This window comes from Miniopterus schreibersii, assembly GCF_964146895.1.
Source record: "Miniopterus schreibersii genome assembly, chromosome: 15".
In the NCBI taxonomy this organism is placed as follows: Eukaryota; Metazoa; Chordata; class Mammalia; order Chiroptera; family Miniopteridae; genus Miniopterus; species Miniopterus schreibersii.
In genome coordinates, this window is record NC_138115.1 from 39010089 (window position 1) to 39030240 (window position 20152).

Here is a 20152-nt window from a genome sequence, read left to right on the forward strand (position 1 = left end):
ATGAAAAGCACCAAGGAGCTGAAGATACATGGGATGATAAATTTTATGTAAACCCACACAACTTAAACTATTAATTTTTACAGATAACTGTAAATGAGTAAATACAGAGAAAAATATATGAAAAGAAACACATCACGAGGTATTAGCTGTTACCTATGGAAGAAGAGTAGGACTGGCAAGGAGAATTTAGATTTTCCTGCATAATATGAGTTTCCCAACAAAAAAGATATTCATGAATGTTAGATTAAAAATGAACTTCTAGAAATATAGCACTGCCATCATCTTTCTCTTTAGAGTCCCTACAACAGCCAGATAAGAAGTACATAGAAACTCATAGTAAAATGCTGAAGTTGGAATAATTTAACAACTAAAATCTGAAGACCATTAATGATAACATATAATTATTGGTAAATGAATGTGGCAGGAATTGTTCAGAGCCATTTCCAAGTAATATCTCATTTATTTCTTAAAATTATCATCCCCATTTTAAAATGAAGAAATTGAGGCATAGAGATTAAATTACTTGCTCCGTGATGTACAGTAAGTGGCAGAGCTAAATTTATATCCAGGCACTTGGCTTCAAAATCTACATTCTTAATTAGTAAATAATGTCTCTCTCTTAACCAAAGTGAATCAACGGTCTAATCTTATGAATTGTGAATACGATTTCTGTCAAATTCACATTAAAATTAAAATTCGCTAATAATGCCATCATATATTCCATGGACTCAAGTTCTACTATACCTAAAAAAATTCACATACCAATGATTATGATTAAACTGCAAATACACATTCAGGTAAAAAAAAAAAAAAATGTTAACAGATGTGTCCATTAGGTATATGCAATACAGTTATGCTGTTATTGTATTCTTTAAAAATCCAAATAGAAATAGGTTAGATATTTACAATGTACGCAGCAAAAGGCTCCATTTAGTGTTTCTGTTTATTTAGTAATGATGCATTTTTAGCAATGAATGGTTATGGAAAGCCACTACCTTTATCCAATTTTCTAGCTCTAGATAATTTCTCTTGAGATCTCTCTTTTAGTTCTTGGACTGGAATACAAGCCAATGCTTTCTCCTGGAGAGCAAGATTCTCATAGACCAGTACATGCTGAAGGTTGGATCGAAGAACTTTCAGAATGATTGAATCAGCAGTAATCTAATAGGAAAAAAAAATTGAAATTAGTTTTTTTCTCCATATTCTACAAAAAAAACCATAAAAAACACTGGATCTATGATTTCATAAAGAGGAATATATGGATTTACTGAAATAATTATACTTAAAACTTTTACAAAATTAGTATTAGGAGATAGCCATATCTGTGTCACAGTCTAAGATATATCTACTTTTTCTCTTTGAGTATCTTATATTACTGAGAATATATTTAAACAAGGGTACTATGAATTCTTGACCAGAAGCTTGGATCATGACAATGCTCTGTGCAATGCATAGGACAACCCCTTCCACTTCAAATTCCTGTAAGTAATAAGTAATATAACTTTTTAAAACTCTACTCAGCATTAGCAAAGGAGAAACACTCTTAAAGAGGAAAGGCAGATACAAATGAATTAAAGGAAGGAACCACAGCAATATATCCTCCAGAGAGTGTTTACAAAAACTAAAAAATGTTCTCAAAATAATCCCAAAGGCAGAGGAGCCACAGAGTCCACAGAGCAGGAAGAGGCCTTGGAGTAAGTAAGCCTTAGGGAGACTGGATGGGCCCTGCAAACAGAACACCTAGACATTTTGCAACCCTTCACCCCAACACTCCTTGTCAACAAAGAATATGCCTCTGAAAAGTGCTGGGAGACGCTTAGATTCTTAAAAGGAGTGTGCACGCTAAGAACAATTAATTCTTGCAGAGCCCACTTACACAAAACAAAAACTGAAAGAAAGAAAGAAAGAAAGAAAGAAAGAAAGAAAGAAAGAAAGAAAGAAAAAGAAAAAAACCAAGAAAGCAGGAACATAGAAAATACAAAATAAAATGTCAGAAATAAGTTCAATTACAGTAAATATGAATTGGTTAAATGAGTGTATTAAAAGGTAGAGATAGATTAAAAATAAACAGAACCATTGTGAAATACTTACTTCAATGTCAGGTACTGTATTAAGCACTGGGGATGAATGCACAAGACAGACATGATCACTTTATGGTCTATGGGGGAGGGGCATTAGCAAAGAAGAATGACAGAACCAAAACAGACAAGGACATTATCCTCAAAGAGTAAGTCATCTATGGATACAGAAACAAACACACACTGAAAAACAATGTTCAATTATTCAAGCATTTAATGACCTTTTATTATTTGCTAGGTACTGGGGATATAATGGTAAATTAGAAAATTTATTCATAAGTATGATAAGAGTTACAAAGCAAATAATGAGGACAGTGAGGCTTTTACAGGGTTCTGGCCCCAGCATTCCCTGAGTATAAGATGTCTGTGGTAAAATATGAAGGAGGAGAAGCAGCTCGTAAATAGGGAAAGGAAAAGACCATTTCTGTCAGAGGAACAGCATGGAGGTAGCTAGGGAGCATGTGTACAGGGGATATGCCTATTAATAAGCAAAACTTACCCTCAGAAGCAATAAACCACAAGTTAAGATTTAAAAGTATAAACAAAAGAAAGCCATTTCCCCCATTTTTGTTACAAATTTGACAATTTTTTAGAGTTGGGGAAATTTGGATGTATTAGAATAGCTGAGGCATAAATTCAGGAATAAGTCATAACATATTTCAAAGCTTTTGCTGTTTCAACACTTTATAAAAAACAGTTAAGGAAGGTTTAATTCTAACATTACCATTGGAGCAGATGGTGGATTTGATGACCGCCCTTCACTGTTCCTTGCATGCTGGGTTAACCCATTAGGATTTGAAGACTGTGCTGTAGGAAGCTGGGTACTAGCTACAGGTTGCTGAGATAATTCTACTTTGTGGCTCTTATTTGATCCATCCAATCTGCTACTTCTCTCTGTGGCAATGAGGTCACGAATTTTTTGCAGCTGCTCCACTGACGCTTTCTTAGGAAAGATAAGGTGTGTTTCTCCCTGGAATTTATAAAATTAGAAAAAATTTTAACCTTCGCTTTATACTGATAGTCATTCTTTTATAAATATGTATAAAGGAAGCCAATACTATAGAATATGTCATATTTTAATAATCACTCTGTTTTCTTATCGTATGGCACTTTTTAAATATATAAAGGTAATGCCTAACAAAAACCAGAAAATTAAGAAAATTTGGCTTTTTGTTAGCATATAATGCTAAAGCCTATTTTATTAGTTCAAAGAACATTCAGAAAAATATTTATCTTTTCAGAAAGCCTCATAATTCCACCAAGATAACACGAAGTACACCCTGATGGTTAATTCAAAATGATGATTGTTAACAGCAATACTTGTTCCAAAGACTAGAGAAATAAAAGCTGATATATACTAGTCTACTAAGAGCATATCTTTGGTCCAAACAAAACAAAATATCAATTAAAAAAATCCAATATTTTATGTAGTTATTCATTTAATAAATATCCATAATTTTATCAGTGTGCTTTGAGATACAATAAACATAACAAAATTCACAATGTAAAATAGCAAATTACAAAATAAGAAAAAAGGTGAAATGAAAGTATGTTCAATCAATTTTCAAAGTGTTGAGAAGCAGCAGTGTTACAACACTAATTCTACCAATTGCAAATGAGATGAAACAGTTGTTACAAAGTGCAGCAGACTTATAGACTGTAAGCATTTAAATTAAACCCCACAACTGAGAATAACCTTATTTTCCTGGTGATGGCAGACCTAAAGGAATTAACTGGCCAAGATATTACTCAATAATGACATGAAAATCAGTTCCACATGAATCCTTTTAAAAAAACTGAAAGAGGCCAGCAAGTTCCATACATTACTCATAATAGCTATAAAAAAGACTATTTCCATTTATTGTGTTTATGTGTTCTAGCCTTGTGCTAAGCTCTTTACATATATTATCTCAAGTAATTGTCACAACCAGCCTGAGAGGCATTAGGTTAATCTCCACTTTTTATATGAAAATATGAAAGCTCAGAAAAGTTAACCTGCCTGATGCTACAGAATTGTCAGAGCAAGGATTCAAACTGCATGATCTTAATTAAGCTATAACTGACTCTTAGACTGAACACAGACCAAAACCCACATGTCTATACAGTTGGGAGGGCTGAGCAAAAATAATTTTTCTACAGTTGTGATGATAACCTACATGATAACTGAAACAGACTGGAACACAATGATTTTTCCAACATTAGAAGGAACCAGCTCACATCTATGATGAGGTCTGCAAAGAGAAACCAGACATCTGGTTTAAGGCCAAATATAGAGGCTTCTGATCTCATACTGCTGTTAGTGGAGGAGCACTGAGTAAGATAGCTGACACCATGGACAGCGATGGAAAAATAGCTGACAAGTATCTGGGACTGTGTCTCAGTCCACACGTCAGAGAGGCTCCTGATAAGACAGAGATGCTGCTCATGCCTTGGCTCTCTTCCCTCCATTCTTTTCAGGACCAGTTCTAATAGAACAAATGATTATAGCCAAAGTATCTGTACCAAACAGGTTTAATCAACAGCACTATATTTTCATTAAAGGAAAAAATTACAGGCTTAATGTAATAGATCCAATAACATTTTAAGACGTCAATGAGAATTCTAGTATTTAACAAACCTGTGTTTCTCAACACATTTTTGCTGAGACAGTTCTCGTTGCCAGATGTTAAGCAATTGTGGTCCCCGCCTGCCCACTAAATGCTGGTAATTAATATCTTCCAGTCACCAAGACAACCAAACTGCCCTCCTCCAATGCCTCATGTCTATTATCTGTCTAACCTACTAGAATGCAAGCTTCACGTAAGAAAAGATCTGTATTTACCTAGTTCAACACTATATCCCCAGGGCCTGGAACAGAATGTGGGGCAGCCAAGCAGAGAGGCAGGAAGGAAAAGTATATCCTATAGCAAATCAGCATGTTTCTTTAACAATTTCTACAGCCTTGTCAATTCTGACTGCTACTGACGACAGTCTTCATAACCTGGTCCAACTTCTTTCAGCATTCCATAAACTATAAATGGTCAAGCATATACAAAGAAAATTCACAATCTTGATGACTACTTTCATTGTGTCATAAAATTAAACTATGCCCCAAATGACAGAAGATGGAAACACCATACTTATCTTTTGACCTAAAACAAAAAAACACACAGAAGTTCTTTTCTCCTGTTACAGAACTTATATGCAACAACTAAGTTCAGCTTTTCTGTGTTTACTCTTTTCATTTATTACTGAGACAGTTGGTTGCACCTTATTAGTATTCATGTGTTCTCACAAATCAGGTTTTTGCTAAAAGTTTAAAGTGAGGCATAATTTAGTACTTGGGTTGCATGTCTCACCTCACAATTTGGATGGAGACTTTTCTCTGTGGGAGATTTGTTATATTTTACTGTGATTTTACAGTATATTTATTGTGACTTTTAAATGTTTAATAGGTGAAGAAATAACTAGTTCCACAGATTTCCAAAATATTATCTTATTTAGGTAATTATCCATCAATATAATAGTGAATGTTTTGTACATGAATTGAGGAGAAGGAACCCTTAAAGAGACTTACCTCTTCAAAGCCCATTTCAAATAGACATTCAACTGCTCCTCTGACGGGCAGGAGTCTAGTGGAAAAAGCTGTGTTTCCAATCCGGATAGATCTGTATTTTTCATCATTAGGGTTTCTGATTTAAAAAAAAAAAGTCTGATTACATGTTATATGTAACAGTTAATATTTTTCACAATGTTTTTTGCATTCCTTTTCACATTTTATACTAGCTATACTCCTACAGGGTAGGATAAGTCCCAACTTTAAAGAAATGGGGAGCACAGTCTGGAAAAGTGCATTTTGTGATTTGTTTCTCACTATCCATTTACTACAACCTCACTGTTTAACTTTACAGATGAAAATATTAATGCTGCCATAAGGAAATCCATGTGACATTTTAATTCTGTGCTTTTAAAGTGAGATACCTTTATGAGTTTTTAGGTTGCTAAGGAAAAAATCCATGTCAGCCTCAGAGATGTGGGGGAGAAGGTTTTGCCTATGTTGTTTTGATGGATTTCAATGATCAAGAATGGTGTATGAGCCAAGCCAGAGTGGCTCAGTGGTCGAGCATAGACCCATGAACCAGGAGGTCACTGTTCAATTCCTAGTAAGGGCACATGCCCAGGTTACAGGCTCCATCACCAGTAGGAGGGTGTGCAGGAGGCAGCCAATCAATGACTCTCATCATTGATGTTTCTATCTCTCTCTCTCTCCCTCTCCCTTCCTCTCTCTGAAATCAATAAAGACATTAAAAAAAAAAAAAAAAAGAAAGAAACACTGAGAATTAAATATATCTGATCATTTACTAGCCCTCTCCCTCTTTGGAACACAAAATCCAAGGAGGGTTCACATAAATGGAAACCTAGTACATGAGTACATCCTCTACTCTTGTATTTTCATTACTAATCACAAAAGTTGCTTTGTAGGTCATTTTGAAAATTATTTCTAGTCCTTCTGAAAATCTGTTATTCTGAGATACACATAAATTTCCAAAATATCTGCCTTAGACCCATCTCTGGCTCTAACTCTACTCATCCTCTGTAGCTGGCAGCAAGGGAAACATACAGGTAATCTAGCTTTTTTAACATGAAAAACTGAGTAACAACAATAGATGACATATGTGCCAGATCCTTTTTTCTATCTTTTGTAACAATCCTACAATGTAGGTATTTCTCTTTCCTTTTAAAAATGAGGAAACTGAAGCCCACGGAATTTACAGAAATTGCCTACAATCACACTTATAGGAAATGGTTGACTGGGATTTAAACCCACCAGCCTGATTACAAGCTTACATGTTCTCCACCATGCAAGATGCCAACAAACTCCCCAATCATTTAACTACCCTCTCTCAATGTCTCCAGGTGTCCATAGTAACCTAGAATAGAAATCTGAAGTTATTTCGGTCGTCTCCTCCCATCACCAGTTCTCCTTGCATTCAGTCATCAAGAATTGCCAATCCCTGCCTATAATACTTCTCTCTCCATTCTATCCGCATTTATGCTTATGATTACTGCAAGAGCTTCACAAAAGAAATCCATGCCTGGTGTCTTCTTACATCATTATTCTACACAAACCTCCTTCATATGCTTCTCTTTCAGTCTAGAAACTAATCACTTTGTCTTGCCTATCATGTCAAATATATGTTCTCTGCTACTCCATCAACTGGACACATCTTACCAAACCTCTGTTCTCAAAACTGTTCCAAGTTAGGTTCCCCTGCTATCTCCTCACATAAACATGTAAGTGATTAAACATTGTCTTGGAATTGTTCTCTAGATTTTATGCTGTGGCTATTTTCCACACCCGTGTCTTTCTCCCAAACATATTTATTTTCTTGGAAGGAAAAAACCCACTTTCCATTCTTGCTTCCCAATCATATATAGTGCTGTCATAACCAATAACTGTGTGAAGTTTGCAAAAGAAATTAGTGGAAAATAAAAAATTTTAAAAAGAACAAATGGAATAAATTATCTAAGAAACCCATGTGGAATGCCAGTGAAACGATTACAGATTTTTGAGAAAGTAGGTATCACTGAAGAAGGACCATTTTATTTAGAAGTCAGTGAACTGAAAAAAGGTAAGAGGTTCAAATCCATGGCCGATTGTGTATGCAAATTAGCATATCTTTTATTCTGCAATTTCATTAGCTTTATGACTCTTAGTTGGGGGAATAGGAAAAACATCATCCAAAACTGAAACTTAAAACTTGGCCACAAGTTTTATTTTCACTTGTGCGTAGTGCTAAGTATCAGTGCCGGAAAAAACCAAAACACTGCTAATGAAATTCTCATTTCAGCTCTTAGTCTATGAAATACTATGTCAGACTCTGAGGTAGAAACAAGAGATATCAAGACACCACTTACAGCCCCTTATCCCTAACACTAACAGATTTCCCCAAACAATAAAAGAGAAAACCTTGGTGTTCTCAACTCTCAAATAAGTTAGATTAGCAGATCTGTAATGTAGTGTGGCTAGAAATAAAGAAGAAATCTGAAGCTTTTCTGTTAAGAGGTTAGCAAGTCACTGGACTTGAAAGAGAAAGGAAAGGTAGTGTTCCCTCCCTGACGCCTGCAGGAGTTTAAATTCTAAGAATATGAGGACAGCCACTAATACTATTACTTAAAACAAACTAAAAGGGTAGCTTTTGTACCATCTCCAGTTATAGGAGTTCCAAACTCCAAATTCCCTTTTTAGATAAACACTTTTTAAAGATTAGAAACACAAGACTGTAACATGAACTGACAGCATGCCAGTTTTTTCTGTGAGCTTGGTAAACATTCATAATGACGACCATAATGCCAAGACATTTGCGTGCAAAGGATCTCCTTCCTCAAAATACCTTGATCTTAGAATTTTTTGGTTTCATCACATTGAAAGCAGAAGTAAATCCTCATTTCAAGGCTGCCTCCCTTTTCTGAATAGTGGGGTTTAAAAAGTTTGGTGGCTTTCCACGTAGGAGATGGGGTCTGGAGAACTCAACCTATTGAGTTCACTCATGCACAGTCCACTGGCATCCTCCTGGCACTCCGAAGACCCCTAAGGGCGAAGGTGAGTTGAGAAGGGGTCACAGAGGAGGAAGGTGGTCCCACAGAGGTCACAGCTGTGTAGCTGTGTAGCTGTGCACAGTGCGCACGCTGCACCCCATGTACCACCTGGCACCTAATACAGGGCTTGCTCTGCTTTTCCTTTCATTTACTTTCAAATCATTAATGTTACCTATATGACGACTATAACTGCCAAGGGTTAAAACACTGCACTTGCAACTAATGTCTCTAAAATTGAGCCACGTGAAATCTGTAACCGGAAACTAAGGAGGGGTTTCCTTTTAGACTTCATGCCAACAACGCCCACCACTTAGAAAATCAAGTGCACTCTGGGCGAGAACCTAGGCCAGCATCCTGACCTGATAAACAGGCAGCAGGCACAGCCCCGGGCGCCCGGAGCTCCTTCAAGCTCGGTGCCACCTCCCTCCCCCGCCCACCGGGTCCCTCCTGGGGGCGCCACGTCGGTCCGTCCAGGGGATGGGGCGGTAATGGTCCCGAATCAACGACCACACTTGCCCCCCAGTTCCCCTACAGGCCCCTCAGAGGCCTAGAGCTGCAAGTCTGCTCACAGGAGAATGAAACCAATTACTCTCACCCAAGGCGCTCACCTTCCCGAATCACTATTGAAAGAGGCGCGTCGACGGTGGACCCCAGATGTGAACATGAAAGCTGTAACTTTAAAAGCAATGCGGCTAATAATGTTTCAATCGCCAAAATGGGCAGAGAAGACCATAAAAGGGTTAAAAAACCCCCAAAAACCACCTCACTAATTTGGTATGATGCTTAATATGTTCGCAAAATGTTAGGAAGAAAATGTCTGGTGGCTGCTAACTTCTGATAAGCACGTGGAAATGGACGGCACCCCGCTCGGCACAAATCCGGGCAGTGGGCACGAAAGGCCGGTTCGCTGATGTCCCGTCATGTGAAAGTGTCAGACAGGGGGGTCCGAGGCCGAGCCTGGGGGCGCGCCTTCCCACCTCCCTCGCCCTGCCCTACCCCGGGGCCCTCCATTTCGCCCAACACCCCGACGTCAGGTGCCAAGTCGCAAGTGCAAAGAAACTCCCTCTTCTCGGGCGGGTGGGGTCTAGCCCGGACCTCCAGGCCCCCGGAGGGCACTGAGCCAGGGCCAGGCCCCCAGCCTCTCCGACCTGCCGCCCTCGGGGGCCCGGGCGCCCCCAAACCCAGGCGGAGCAGGCTCCGCGCCCGTCCCCACAGCCCCGTCCGACCCCGCGGGGGGCAACCTGAGGATGTTGTCCGCGTAGGTGAGCAACAGCTTGGAGGCCTCCAGGAAGGTCTCGGGGCTGTTCTGGCAGAGCTCGGCCACGGCCGGGGACGCGGCGTCCGAGGAGCTGCCCAGCGCCGCCGCCGCCATGCTGGAGCGCCCGGCCGTCGCCGCCCCTCGCGCGCCGCGTCCCGCACTGAGCAGGCGCCGCGGCGCGGCCGCCCCCGCGGCGAGCCGGGAGGGCGGGGGCCTGGGCGCGCGGAGCCGGGAGCCCGGAGCCGGGGCTTCCACCGGGAAGGGGGGAGGGGCTGCGGGGACGCGCCGGGGCTCAGCCGGGAGCGGGAGGGCGGGGGCCTGAGGGCGGAGGCGGGTCCTGGTCGGGAGGGCAGGGGGCCTGACCGGCAGGGGGCGGGCGGGAGCCTGGGAGGGCGGGGCCTGTGGGGGCGGGGCCTGGGGAGGGCGGGGCCTGGGGCGGAGGCGGGTCTCGGTCAGGAGGGCAGGGGGCTTGACCCGCCAGGGGCAGGCGGGGGCCCGGAGAGGGCAGGGGCCTGGGGAGGGCGGGGCCTGCGGAGGAGCCGGGTTGCGGGTTTCCGAGGGGCGGGGTCCTCGGCGTGGCGGGATGGGGGGCTGCTCCGGGAGGGTGAGGGGGCTCTGACCAGGGAGGGCAGAGGCTTGGTTGTCAGGGCTCGCGGGGCTTCGACCGGAAAGGGTGGGGTGCTTGCTGGTGGGTGTCCAAGGATGGGGGGCGGGGACTGTGGAGGACTGATGGGTTGGCTTGTGGTCAAGGCCGGGGGTGGGGTCTTCCCGACTTAAATAGAGCCAGGTACAGAGGTGGGGAAGCCCCCAGAGCTCCGGCCACCCTTTTCCCCCAATGACACAGCCCGCGGGCTTCCTCCTCGGCGAGCGGCAGCCTTCCCGCGGAGACGCGGGGCAAGACTCGGAGCGAGCAGCGGCCGACGTGCGAGAACCACCGCCCTGCTGGGTTCCTGGTATACGAATTATTTCTAGAATTAGGCGAAGAATTTCTTGAGTAAGTCCCAGCTCAGATAGCGTGACGGCTCTTTAAAGAAGTGTTTTTCAGACCGCAGGTTGCAATACAGTGTCTCGTGGACTCAATTTACCTTGTGGTGTGACCCGCACAGAACACATACATACACAGTAAGGACGAAGTAGAAGACAGTGGGGGGAGGGGAAAGGCGGTAAAAATACACATCCCACAGAGTAAGGGCAAGCATGACTTTGTGGCTTTGTTTTGCAGGTAGATGATGTGATCAGTGTCCATCACTCCTTTTAGGAGACGAATCCTAACCTCTCTAATCCATTCTCTGCCTTTTCCGTGTCCTTGAAAACGTACAGTACTGTACTTCCGTCTTTGCAGAAATTCCTTCCCTAACCTCAACAAATATTTGTCTTGACCTTATGTTTTTAAGAGAAGCTACTTGCCTAAGTAACTTCTTTAACTGTTCTTGATACTTATCTTCTGTTTGCTTTTAAAATTTGAAATTTTCTCCCAATATCTATGAGCAAGACCCTGCCTATGCCATCTACTTCAGTTACTGTTCACATCTGCCAAATATTTGTGAGAAGTTTTTAATATGTAAGTGTTGGGCCAGCTGCCAAGAATAGTTTGTTTAATTGGTAGTATGTTCCTAGCTGCTATAGCTAAAACTTTCAGTGACTTAACACAAGAGAAATGTCTTTCTTGCTCACATAACAGTTTAATAATGCAGGTGTCATTAGTCAGAGGGTTGCTTTCTTCCATGTAATGATTCAGGGGCTCAGGCTCCTTCCATCCCATAGAATGGAGGTCAACAAATACTTTTTGTAAAGGACCAGGAGTAAATGTTTAAGGCTTTGTAGCCATAGGGTCTCTGTTTCAACTATTTAACTCTGTCTCTGCAGTTCTCCTTCCAGAGACAGTACTTTAAAATGTATGGGCTTGACTGTGTTCCAATGAAACTATATATAAAAACTGCTGGATTGACCTGTAGTTTGCAAACTCCCGGCCACAGAGAGATTTATAGAGACGTCTGCATTTAGTTAACGGTTGAGCAGAAAAAAGGCCTACCTGCTTAACCACATGGGCCCAGAAATGACATACAGCATTTTCTCTAGCATGCTGTTGGCAAAAATGAAGCCCCATCTACATAAAAGGAGGACAGGCTGGGAAATGTAGTCCCTGGCTGCACAGGTACCACCTACTACTCTATAATAAATTGTTTCCTGTGATTACTCCTTGCCCACACTCTAAGGTCAAATGGTGTCAGGAACCATGCAAGTAACTTCAATGTATAAAGTGGCTTTGTTCAAGTCAAAAAGGAGTAGCAGGGACCCTGGTGAAGGGAATAAATTTACATCTTTCCTAGAGGAATATAGATTCAATAAATGATTGCAGTACAAATTAGACCAGGACTGTCTATCATCTCTGACCTACAGGCTCTAATCCAAAATCTTCAGCATGACACCCAAGACTTTTTGTGATTGGCCCCTGCTTTACCCTCATGCTTTTATTGTTGTTTTGTCCCATACCTCAAATCCAATATTGGCAATATTGAACTACTAGTAGTTTGTCTCCAGGCCTTTGTCAGGATGCTTTTTTCCACCCAATTTTCTAGGACAAACATTTACTCGTTTTCAAGATGCAGCTCAAAGACCACTTGTTTGAAGGCTTTCCTGAATTTGGAAGGGAGCATTGACCTACTTGTCCCTCTGTGTTATTATAATACAAAATTCTATTATATTCTTTTATGAAAGCACCTGTTTCAGTACTTTGCACATATGCTTCCATGGCTGTCTCCCTCTATTAGCCTGTAAACTTTTCAAAGGCAAGAGAGTGTCCTACTCATTTTTGTATGCCAGCTTCTAGCACAAGGTAGGAGGAAAACGGACACTGAAGAAAGAAAGTATGATCAAAGATACAAAGATGAAAAAGAAAAGCTAAAGTCAACCCAAAGATAGCGAGAAGATTAGTTTTGCTGGGTGGAAGTCTATTTAGCAGAGAATGGGAGCTATATCTGGAAAGATAGTTTGGGATAAGATTATAACATATTTAAGTAAACCTGGGAAGTCTGAACAGAAGGCTATGGTAAGTGGAGCACTTTTGAAGATTTTGATGCCAGAAAACACCATGGTGTTATGTAGCGAGGAATGTGGTACTAAATCACATATAGCTATTAAAATACAACATTTTCCACCCCTGTCCAAACAAAGGGAAAGGAGATCAGAGGTAGAATGAAAAATGAAATGACTTTTTGTGGTTTTACTTTTCTTTTTGAAAGAATTTTGATTTTTCAGTTCTTATCCAAGATAATTTTGTGATATAAATACACACACACACATAAAACAGCATATTAAAACTATGTTTTGTATGAGTTTGGCTTTAAAGAAAATATTGTAGTTCTTTTCACACTGTGATTTAAAAATATATTAAAATGAAAGAGTACAACTTTGGTTACTTATCAAGTTTTAAGTTATTCTATAACTACATGTGTTTATCTTAAAGTAACTATTATTATAGAAGAAAGGTCATGCTAAGAAGTGACTGAATGGGCATTGGATCAAGTATGACTTAAGGTCATACTGGGCTTCACAGAACTATTTTTAGACAAAGTACATTTCTAAACTCATTTAAATCCAGTACTAACCAGAAAGAGCTAAACTTGACCCAAATTCTTCTCTGGCCTGGGAAAGAAGGTTGAGCACTCTAATTGGAAGCGATCACTTCGAGACAGTGCCGGCCGTGGCCAGGTGGCTGAGCTGGATGGAGCATTGTCTGTACACCACACAGCTGTGGGTTCGGTTTCCGGTCCGGGCACATACCTAGGTTGCTGTCTGATCCCTGGTAGGGGGGCATCCTGGGCAACGGATGGGTGTTTCTCTATCACATGTTTCTCTCTCTCTCCCCCCCCCTTCCTCTCTCTAAAATCAATAAAAACATATCCTTGGGTGAAGATTAAGGGGAAAAAAAAAAGAAACATTGCCCAAAAAGAGGCCAAATGGTTGGAAGGTTCAGGTGCAGATTATTTAGTCAATCCTTTATCTAAAGGAGGAAGAATAATACCAAGCTCACACCTTGAGGACACGTGAGCAACAGAGATGCTTATCTACATGCCACCTCGATGATTTCTTGCCTTTTAAAATATTTTCATACTGCATTTCCCATTCACAGACTCAAAGCCAGCTCTGAGCAAATAAAAATACTGAATTTTTCAGACACTTAGAAATAAGCTTCTCCATTCTTCTGTTGTCTTTATTTTTGTCAGACATTGGGTGTGATATTTTGAGCACTGCTCCAGATCCAACAATTTTTAAAAAGTAAAAATAACTATTATTGCAAAAGCATTATTTATTGTAGAAAACATATTTAAAAAGGGGGGAGGGCGATAACATCACAATTATTGTACATCCTTGCATACTTTAAAAACTCTAAAAAAAAATGGATAAACACTTTTTTGTAATTTGTATCTCCTAACCCAGTTTCAATATCTTCCCGTATTAATAGTCATTTATAAAGTTATTTTAAACAGTTGCACAGTATTTCGATGTCCTCACAGAATACACCCCCAACTGCCTGGCACTGGACATTTCGATTAGTTCTTCTTTATTATTATCAATAACTCTGGGAGGTAGGTTAACAGCTTTAAGGCTACAGGAATGTCCTTCTTTCCTAGGATTCCAGTAGAATTGAGCGCGTTCTGCTCCCACGACAGGGTGCTAGGTGGGCATAATCATTACCAAAAAAAAAAAAAGAAAAAAGAATTCCGTTGTGATGGGCAAAAATGCCACGGCATCCGGTTCGGTGCGTGTTCTCGAGCAACTTGGGATCCCTGAGCTTGAAGGCGAGGCGATGCCTCCAGGGCTCCAGACCCCAGCGCCCCGCAGTCTGACCTCCGCCAAGGTGACGCGGGCTCGGGCGGGCCGCGTGCCTCTGCATGCGCATGCGCGGGCGGGCGGGCGCGCGTCTGCGCGTGCGCATGCGCGGGTCCTGCGGCTGCGCGAGCGGCCGGAGCGCTAGTTAAAGGTACCGGCTGCTGGGTGCTCTGGTTATTCCGCCCCTTCACCGCCGAGTCGGGGCGCTGTTAGGGCGGGACGGGGGAGTCTAAGGACCCGGGGTCTGGCTTCTTTTCCTCTCGCCTGCTTCCTTCGGGGGTGTGTGATGCCGCTTGAGAGGCGGGGGGGGGGTTGGCCACGCCCCTTAGCTCCCCGCCCGTGGCCGCCGAGGGCCCGGAAACCCTGGCTGTCTCTACTCTTTGAAAATCAATCAAGTCTGTTAACTCCTTCCCGCCTCAGAGAATATAGGCCCTGAAACGTGTTTAGTGCCCCTGGCACCGGAACTGCAGTTTGGAATAAGGCCTCGGTGATCCCGGAAAGGGGTGCTTCCCGCGGCCCGATCGGGCTCGCAGGGTGTGTGTGCTTTTTATCCTAGGGCTCTGCCTCGGTGAGTGAATGAACCGTCCTGTCCCCTCCTTCTCTCGGAGTGTCTGAGGGCACTTACAGCCTAAAAAGGAAATGAAGCCCAGGCAGGTGGTCTGATGCTATGTAACGTTATGTTCCCTGTGCTCGTTCCCAGCTCGCCCGGCCCGCACCAGCCCCGGAGCCTGTCGTAGGCCCGTCAGCTGCTCGCTCCGCCACCTCCCGGGCGCCCAGGTCCGGTCCTGCAGTGTTTCTGATCATCTCCATCTCGGCCATGCTTTCAAGCTGCTCGCAGAATATCGTAAAAATTACAACTGCTCACATTCTATATTCAGGATTCTGCCACCGGGTAGTAAATAAAAGGAGGTTTTTCGGAACCGGGCCGGCACCCGGGCGGCGCCGGCGGGTTGTGGTCACAGGCATTGGCTTCGTGACCCCGCTGGGTGTTGGGACTCAGCTGGTGTGGGACCGGCTGATCCGCGGGGAGAGTGGGATTGTGTCACTGGTTGGCGAAGGCTATCGCGGTCTCCCTTGCAGCGTGGCTGCTTTCGTGCCAAGAGGTGGTGATGAAGGTCAGTTCAACGAACAGAACTTTGTGTCCCAATCCGATTTGAAGGCCATGTCTTCTCCAACCATTATGGCCATCGGGGCTGCAGAGTTAGCCCTGGAAGATTCTGGCTGGCATCCGCAGTCAGAAGCTGATCAGGTGGCTACTGGTGTTGCAATTGGCATGGGCATGGTTCCTCTTGAAGTTATCTCCGAAACTGCTTTGATGTTTCAGACAAAAGGTTACAATAAGGTCAGCCCGTTCTTTGTCCCTAAGGTTCTGGTCAATATGGCAGCAGGCCAGGTCAGCATCCGCTACAAACTCAGGGGCCCCAATCATGCAGTGTCCACGGCCTGTACCACAGGAGCTCATGCTGTGGGAGACTCTTTCAGATTTATAGCCCATGGCGATGCTGATGTGATGGTGGCCGGAGGTACGGATTCTTGCATTAGCCCTTTATCTCTTGCTGGGTTTGCGAGAGCCCGCGCTCTGAGCACAAACCCTGATCCTAAGTTGGCATGTCGACCGTTTCATCCAAAGAGAGATGGTTTTGTAATGGGAGAAGGGGCAGCCGTGCTGGTGCTGGAGGAACATGAACATGCTGTTCAAAGAGGAGCCCGCATCTATGCAGAAGTTTTGGGCTATGGACTCTCAGGTGATGCTGGTCACATAACTGCCCCCGACTCTGAAGGAGAAGGTGCCTTAAGGTAAAGATGGTTTTTTTCTTTTCAGTCAAAATATTTATTCAAATAAGACATTTTATCGGAGTGTCAAATGAGGGGAAATTGTACTCTCTGGCCTTGGTGTATGGTATCTCTGTTGTTCCATTTTAGACTGCACATAGTGTTTTTGAGTTCTTTGCTTTAACATGTTTCAAGCATTTGAAAGCATTTGGATTTTAGTTAAGGCCAAAAGTGGTGAAGAAGACCATGTATGTCTTTGCTAACTTATCATACCTCTGATTGTGCTTAACAACTGTCAGACTGCTTCCTCCCAAAACCCTCCTCTTTGGCCCTTCATCAGACTTGGACAGTAAAGTCAACGCTTTCCTCTTGATGTGTCTGGTCTGTGCTCCATTTCTGCAGGGTTCTGCTGTTATTAAATTGGCCTTTACCAACCTTTAAGCATCCAGGGATCTTATTAAAATGCAAACTCTGACTCTATAGGTCTAGGGTGGTGTCTGAGCTTCTGCATTTCTGACAAGCTCCCAGTGATGCTAATGCTGCTGGTCTGAGGACCATACTTTGAAAAGCAAGTTGCTAGTTGCTATTGTAGAAGAGATAGTGAATTAAGTTAAAAAAAAAATCCCTGTTAATGTGTTAGCTAATAGGTTACCCTGCTTAGATCATATTATATTGTAACCAGTTAAATTAGCTAAAGGTTGGCAAACCTTTCTATAAAGGGACAAATAGTAAATATTTTCAGCTTTTTGCTCCATAGGGTCTCTGTCACAACTACTCAGTTCTGCCTCTAGTGTGAAATCATCCGTAGACAGTGCATAAATGAATGGGCATGTTCCAGTGAAACTATTTACAAAAACAGGCATCTGGCGGGGGCCATAATTTACCTACCCCTGAATTATACTTTTGCGTAGTTGCTAGTGCTAGAAATGTGATGTAGCCAGCTAGATGAAGAAGTAGTTATGTTTAGATGAAACCTTTCAGCAAACTTTATATTATATTCTGAGCTGCCTCTTAAGGAAATATATGCAGCCCAGAGATCAGGAACTAAAAAAGAAGGTGTTGACATCCATGAAATTTTCAGTGGTTCTTCCTGAGAAATGTTTTATTTTTGGATTTGTTTGTTTTTGGCTTAGCTTTGAACTTCATTTATTTAGAACTCTTATAGCCCAAATAAAGAGGATTTTGAAAGGTTATTTGAACCAGTGAAGTAATGGTGCAGACATTTTTAGATTATTGGGACATATGCCAAATTTTATATTTAAATATGAGAAAAAAATTAAAAATTTTTCTCCACATTTCAAATCTACACACACACACACACACACACACACACATGCACATAGGCACCCCCCCCCCCACACACACACATTGATAAAAATTCTAGGAAGAAAAATTATTTTAGGCTTGAATCAATGTGTTCCCCTCCCCAAGGGAAAAATGGATAATATATTTTGTTAAGATAAATGGAAATATATTTTGTTAGAGATTATATAATCCATAGGTTTATGTGTTTATGTCTTCATGATGAATCAGTACAGGGTACTGGGGGTGACTCAATATTCTCAAGCAGATGGCTTTCTAACTCACATGGTAATCCAAGATGGGGTTCTGTTGTTAGACAAAGGATTATTTTCATCCAGTGTACTTGGGTATTTCTTTCACATAAGCCATACAGATAATGAATCCCATATTAAAATTAAACTTAGTTCTGATAAATTTCTTTTGTTATTTTATTAGATGTATGGTTGCCGCTGTAAAGAATGCAAATGTACAGCCTGAAGAGATATCCTATGTCAACGCACATGCTACTTCCACACCACTAGGAGACGCTGCTGAGAACAAAGCTATCAAACATCTTTTCAAAGACCATGCACATGCCCTTGCCGTTTCCTCAACTAAGGCAGCCACGGGACACCTGCTGGGAGCTGCAGGGGCGGTTGAGGCAGCGTTTACTGCCCTGGCTTGTTATCATCGACAGCTACCACCTACTTTAAACCTGGATTGCACAGAACCAGAATTTGATCTCAATTATGTTCCACTAAAGGCACAGGAATGGAAAACTGAGAAAAGACGTATTGGACTCACCAATTCCTTTGGTTTTGGTGGTACTAATGCAACACTTTGCATTGCTGGCATGTAGGACAGACACATCATTTGTAATTAAACATTGCTTTTTTAAAATGTTATAAACTATATTAAGTGGAGAAATACTATGTTTATATAAATTTATATATTTATATATTAGCACCCAGATACCATTTATTTATGTCAGGGTTTCTCAGTCTTGGCACTACTGATATTTTCGGCTGGATAATTCTTTGTTGGGGAAAGGGCAGTTGTCCTTTACATTGTAAGATGCTTCACAGCATCCTATTCTCTGCCCACTAGATTGCAATAGCAAGCATCCCCTTCCCCTGTTGTGACAACCAAAAATGTCTCTAGACATTACCAAATGTATCCTGTGGGGCAAAACAGCCCCCATGTGAAAAGCACTGATCTAACTTTTTCTAATACTCTAGATCAAACAGGTCTTTATGACATTTCACCCGCTCTTGTCTCTTTCCTAACCATTTGGTGAGTAGCTGCTTTGCGCTAGGTAGGGTTACCACATGGTACACCTCCAGGCATGCCATTCCCATACCATACATAGGAAGGGGATACAGGTATAACAAAGCTTGTATCATCGATCAACATTCTTTGAGTAAAGCAGTCAGCCAGCAACGATCTTTTTACCCATTACCTGTCTCGTTCTCTTTTCTTCATATTATCTGTACCGAGATTCAGTAAATTAGTGGAATTTTCCTAAACTCCCAAGCCATCAGTTCTCTGAAAGAAGGAAGTGAAATTGGTTTGGTTTTTCTTAGTCTTTTTGTATTGATGGCAGCACCTAGTGATTAATGGAGATGAGGGTCCTTAGGAAGTGGAACAGAAGTTGGTGATTCAAGACACATTACCTTGTTCCACCTCTCACATTACTGCGGCTATAGTAGATAGTTTTTTGTTTCCTTCCACCATCTCACCACAAGTGCTGGTGTTACTACTCTTCTACCTTGAGGCTTTCTCTAAAGCCAATGGGTCACATTCATCTCCATTGGCTGGAAGTGTTTGGATGGAAAAGGGCACAGATTCACTAGGGGCAACAACCAGCTTCTGAAGGATGGGAGTTGGTGGATCCAGATGTCTTTCCATAAATGCTGACCCCACAAGGGCTTATTTGTGGGTCATAAGGTCTCAGTTGCAACTTCTCAGCTCTGCTGTAGTAGAGCAAAGGCAGCCTTAGACCATGCAAATAGGTGGGTGTGGGAAGATTTGCCTGCAGGGAGGGGAGAAGCAGAGTTGGCCAATGTGCTGTAGTTTGAAAACTACTCTAACTCTTCAAAGAAGCACATTCTCTGAAAGGTTTAGCTAGCTAATTTTTTGTGTTACTAGGGTATCCAGAAATTTTGCCGTGTAAGATTGGAAAATTGGATTTTGGTACTGGAATAATAATTATAATATCAATAGTTAATGTTTGTATAGTACTTACATACCCAGCATTGTTTAAGTACCTTTCTTAATATCTTTTCATTTAATTCTCACAACAACTATGTGATTTAGTAATATAGGTGTCCCATTTTATGCATAAGGAATT

At 42.0% G+C, this 20152-nt stretch overlaps 2 protein-coding genes across 4 annotated transcripts in view; one reads left to right on the top strand and one right to left on the bottom strand.

The window, feature by feature from the left end:
• Window positions 1–10102, bottom strand: part of NGLY1 (N-glycanase 1) — a 31555-nt gene extending 21453 nt beyond the window's left edge. The window contains exons 1-4 of one of the 2 annotated variants that reach the window (XM_081159353.1): window positions 9899–10101; window positions 5635–5749; window positions 2803–3048; window positions 996–1161 (exon numbers count right to left, since the gene is read on the bottom strand). In XM_081159353.1, the coding sequence (XP_081015479.1) occupies window positions 996–1161; window positions 2803–3048; window positions 5635–5749; window positions 9899–10029 (658 nt within the window). In that variant the 5' untranslated portion in view covers window positions 10030–10101. Of the gene's footprint in view, window positions 1–995; window positions 1162–2802; window positions 3049–5634; window positions 5750–9898 lie in introns of both variants that reach the window. The other variant, XM_081159354.1, reaches the window with a different exon arrangement.
• A 4734-nt stretch (window positions 10103–14836) lies between these two features.
• On the top strand, window positions 14837–19259 carry OXSM (3-oxoacyl-ACP synthase, mitochondrial). 2 transcript variants are annotated; one of them, XM_081160693.1, is made up of 3 exons: window positions 14837–14899; window positions 15449–16545; window positions 18259–19259. In XM_081160693.1, exons 2-3 carry the CDS (start codon window positions 15566–15568, stop codon window positions 18659–18661), a joined length of 1383 nt encoding a protein of 460 aa, XP_081016819.1. In that variant the 5' UTR covers window positions 14837–14899; window positions 15449–15565; the 3' UTR covers window positions 18662–19259. The 2 variants fall into 2 exon arrangements, with proteins under 2 accessions (XP_081016819.1, XP_081016820.1); XM_081160694.1 differs by lacking the exon at window positions 14837–14899 and adding an exon at window positions 15124–15316.
• Window positions 19260–20152: the final 893 nt, after the last annotated feature.

Coding starts and splice junctions, on each gene's coding strand:
- OXSM (XM_081160693.1), top strand. CDS start 15,566: ATGCTTTCAAGCTGCTCGCAGAATATCGTAAAAATTACAACTGCTCAC. Junction 16,546..18,258: donor GAAGGAGAAGGTGCCTTAAG/GTAAAGATGGTT, acceptor TTATTTTATTAG/ATGTATGGTTGCCGCTGTAA.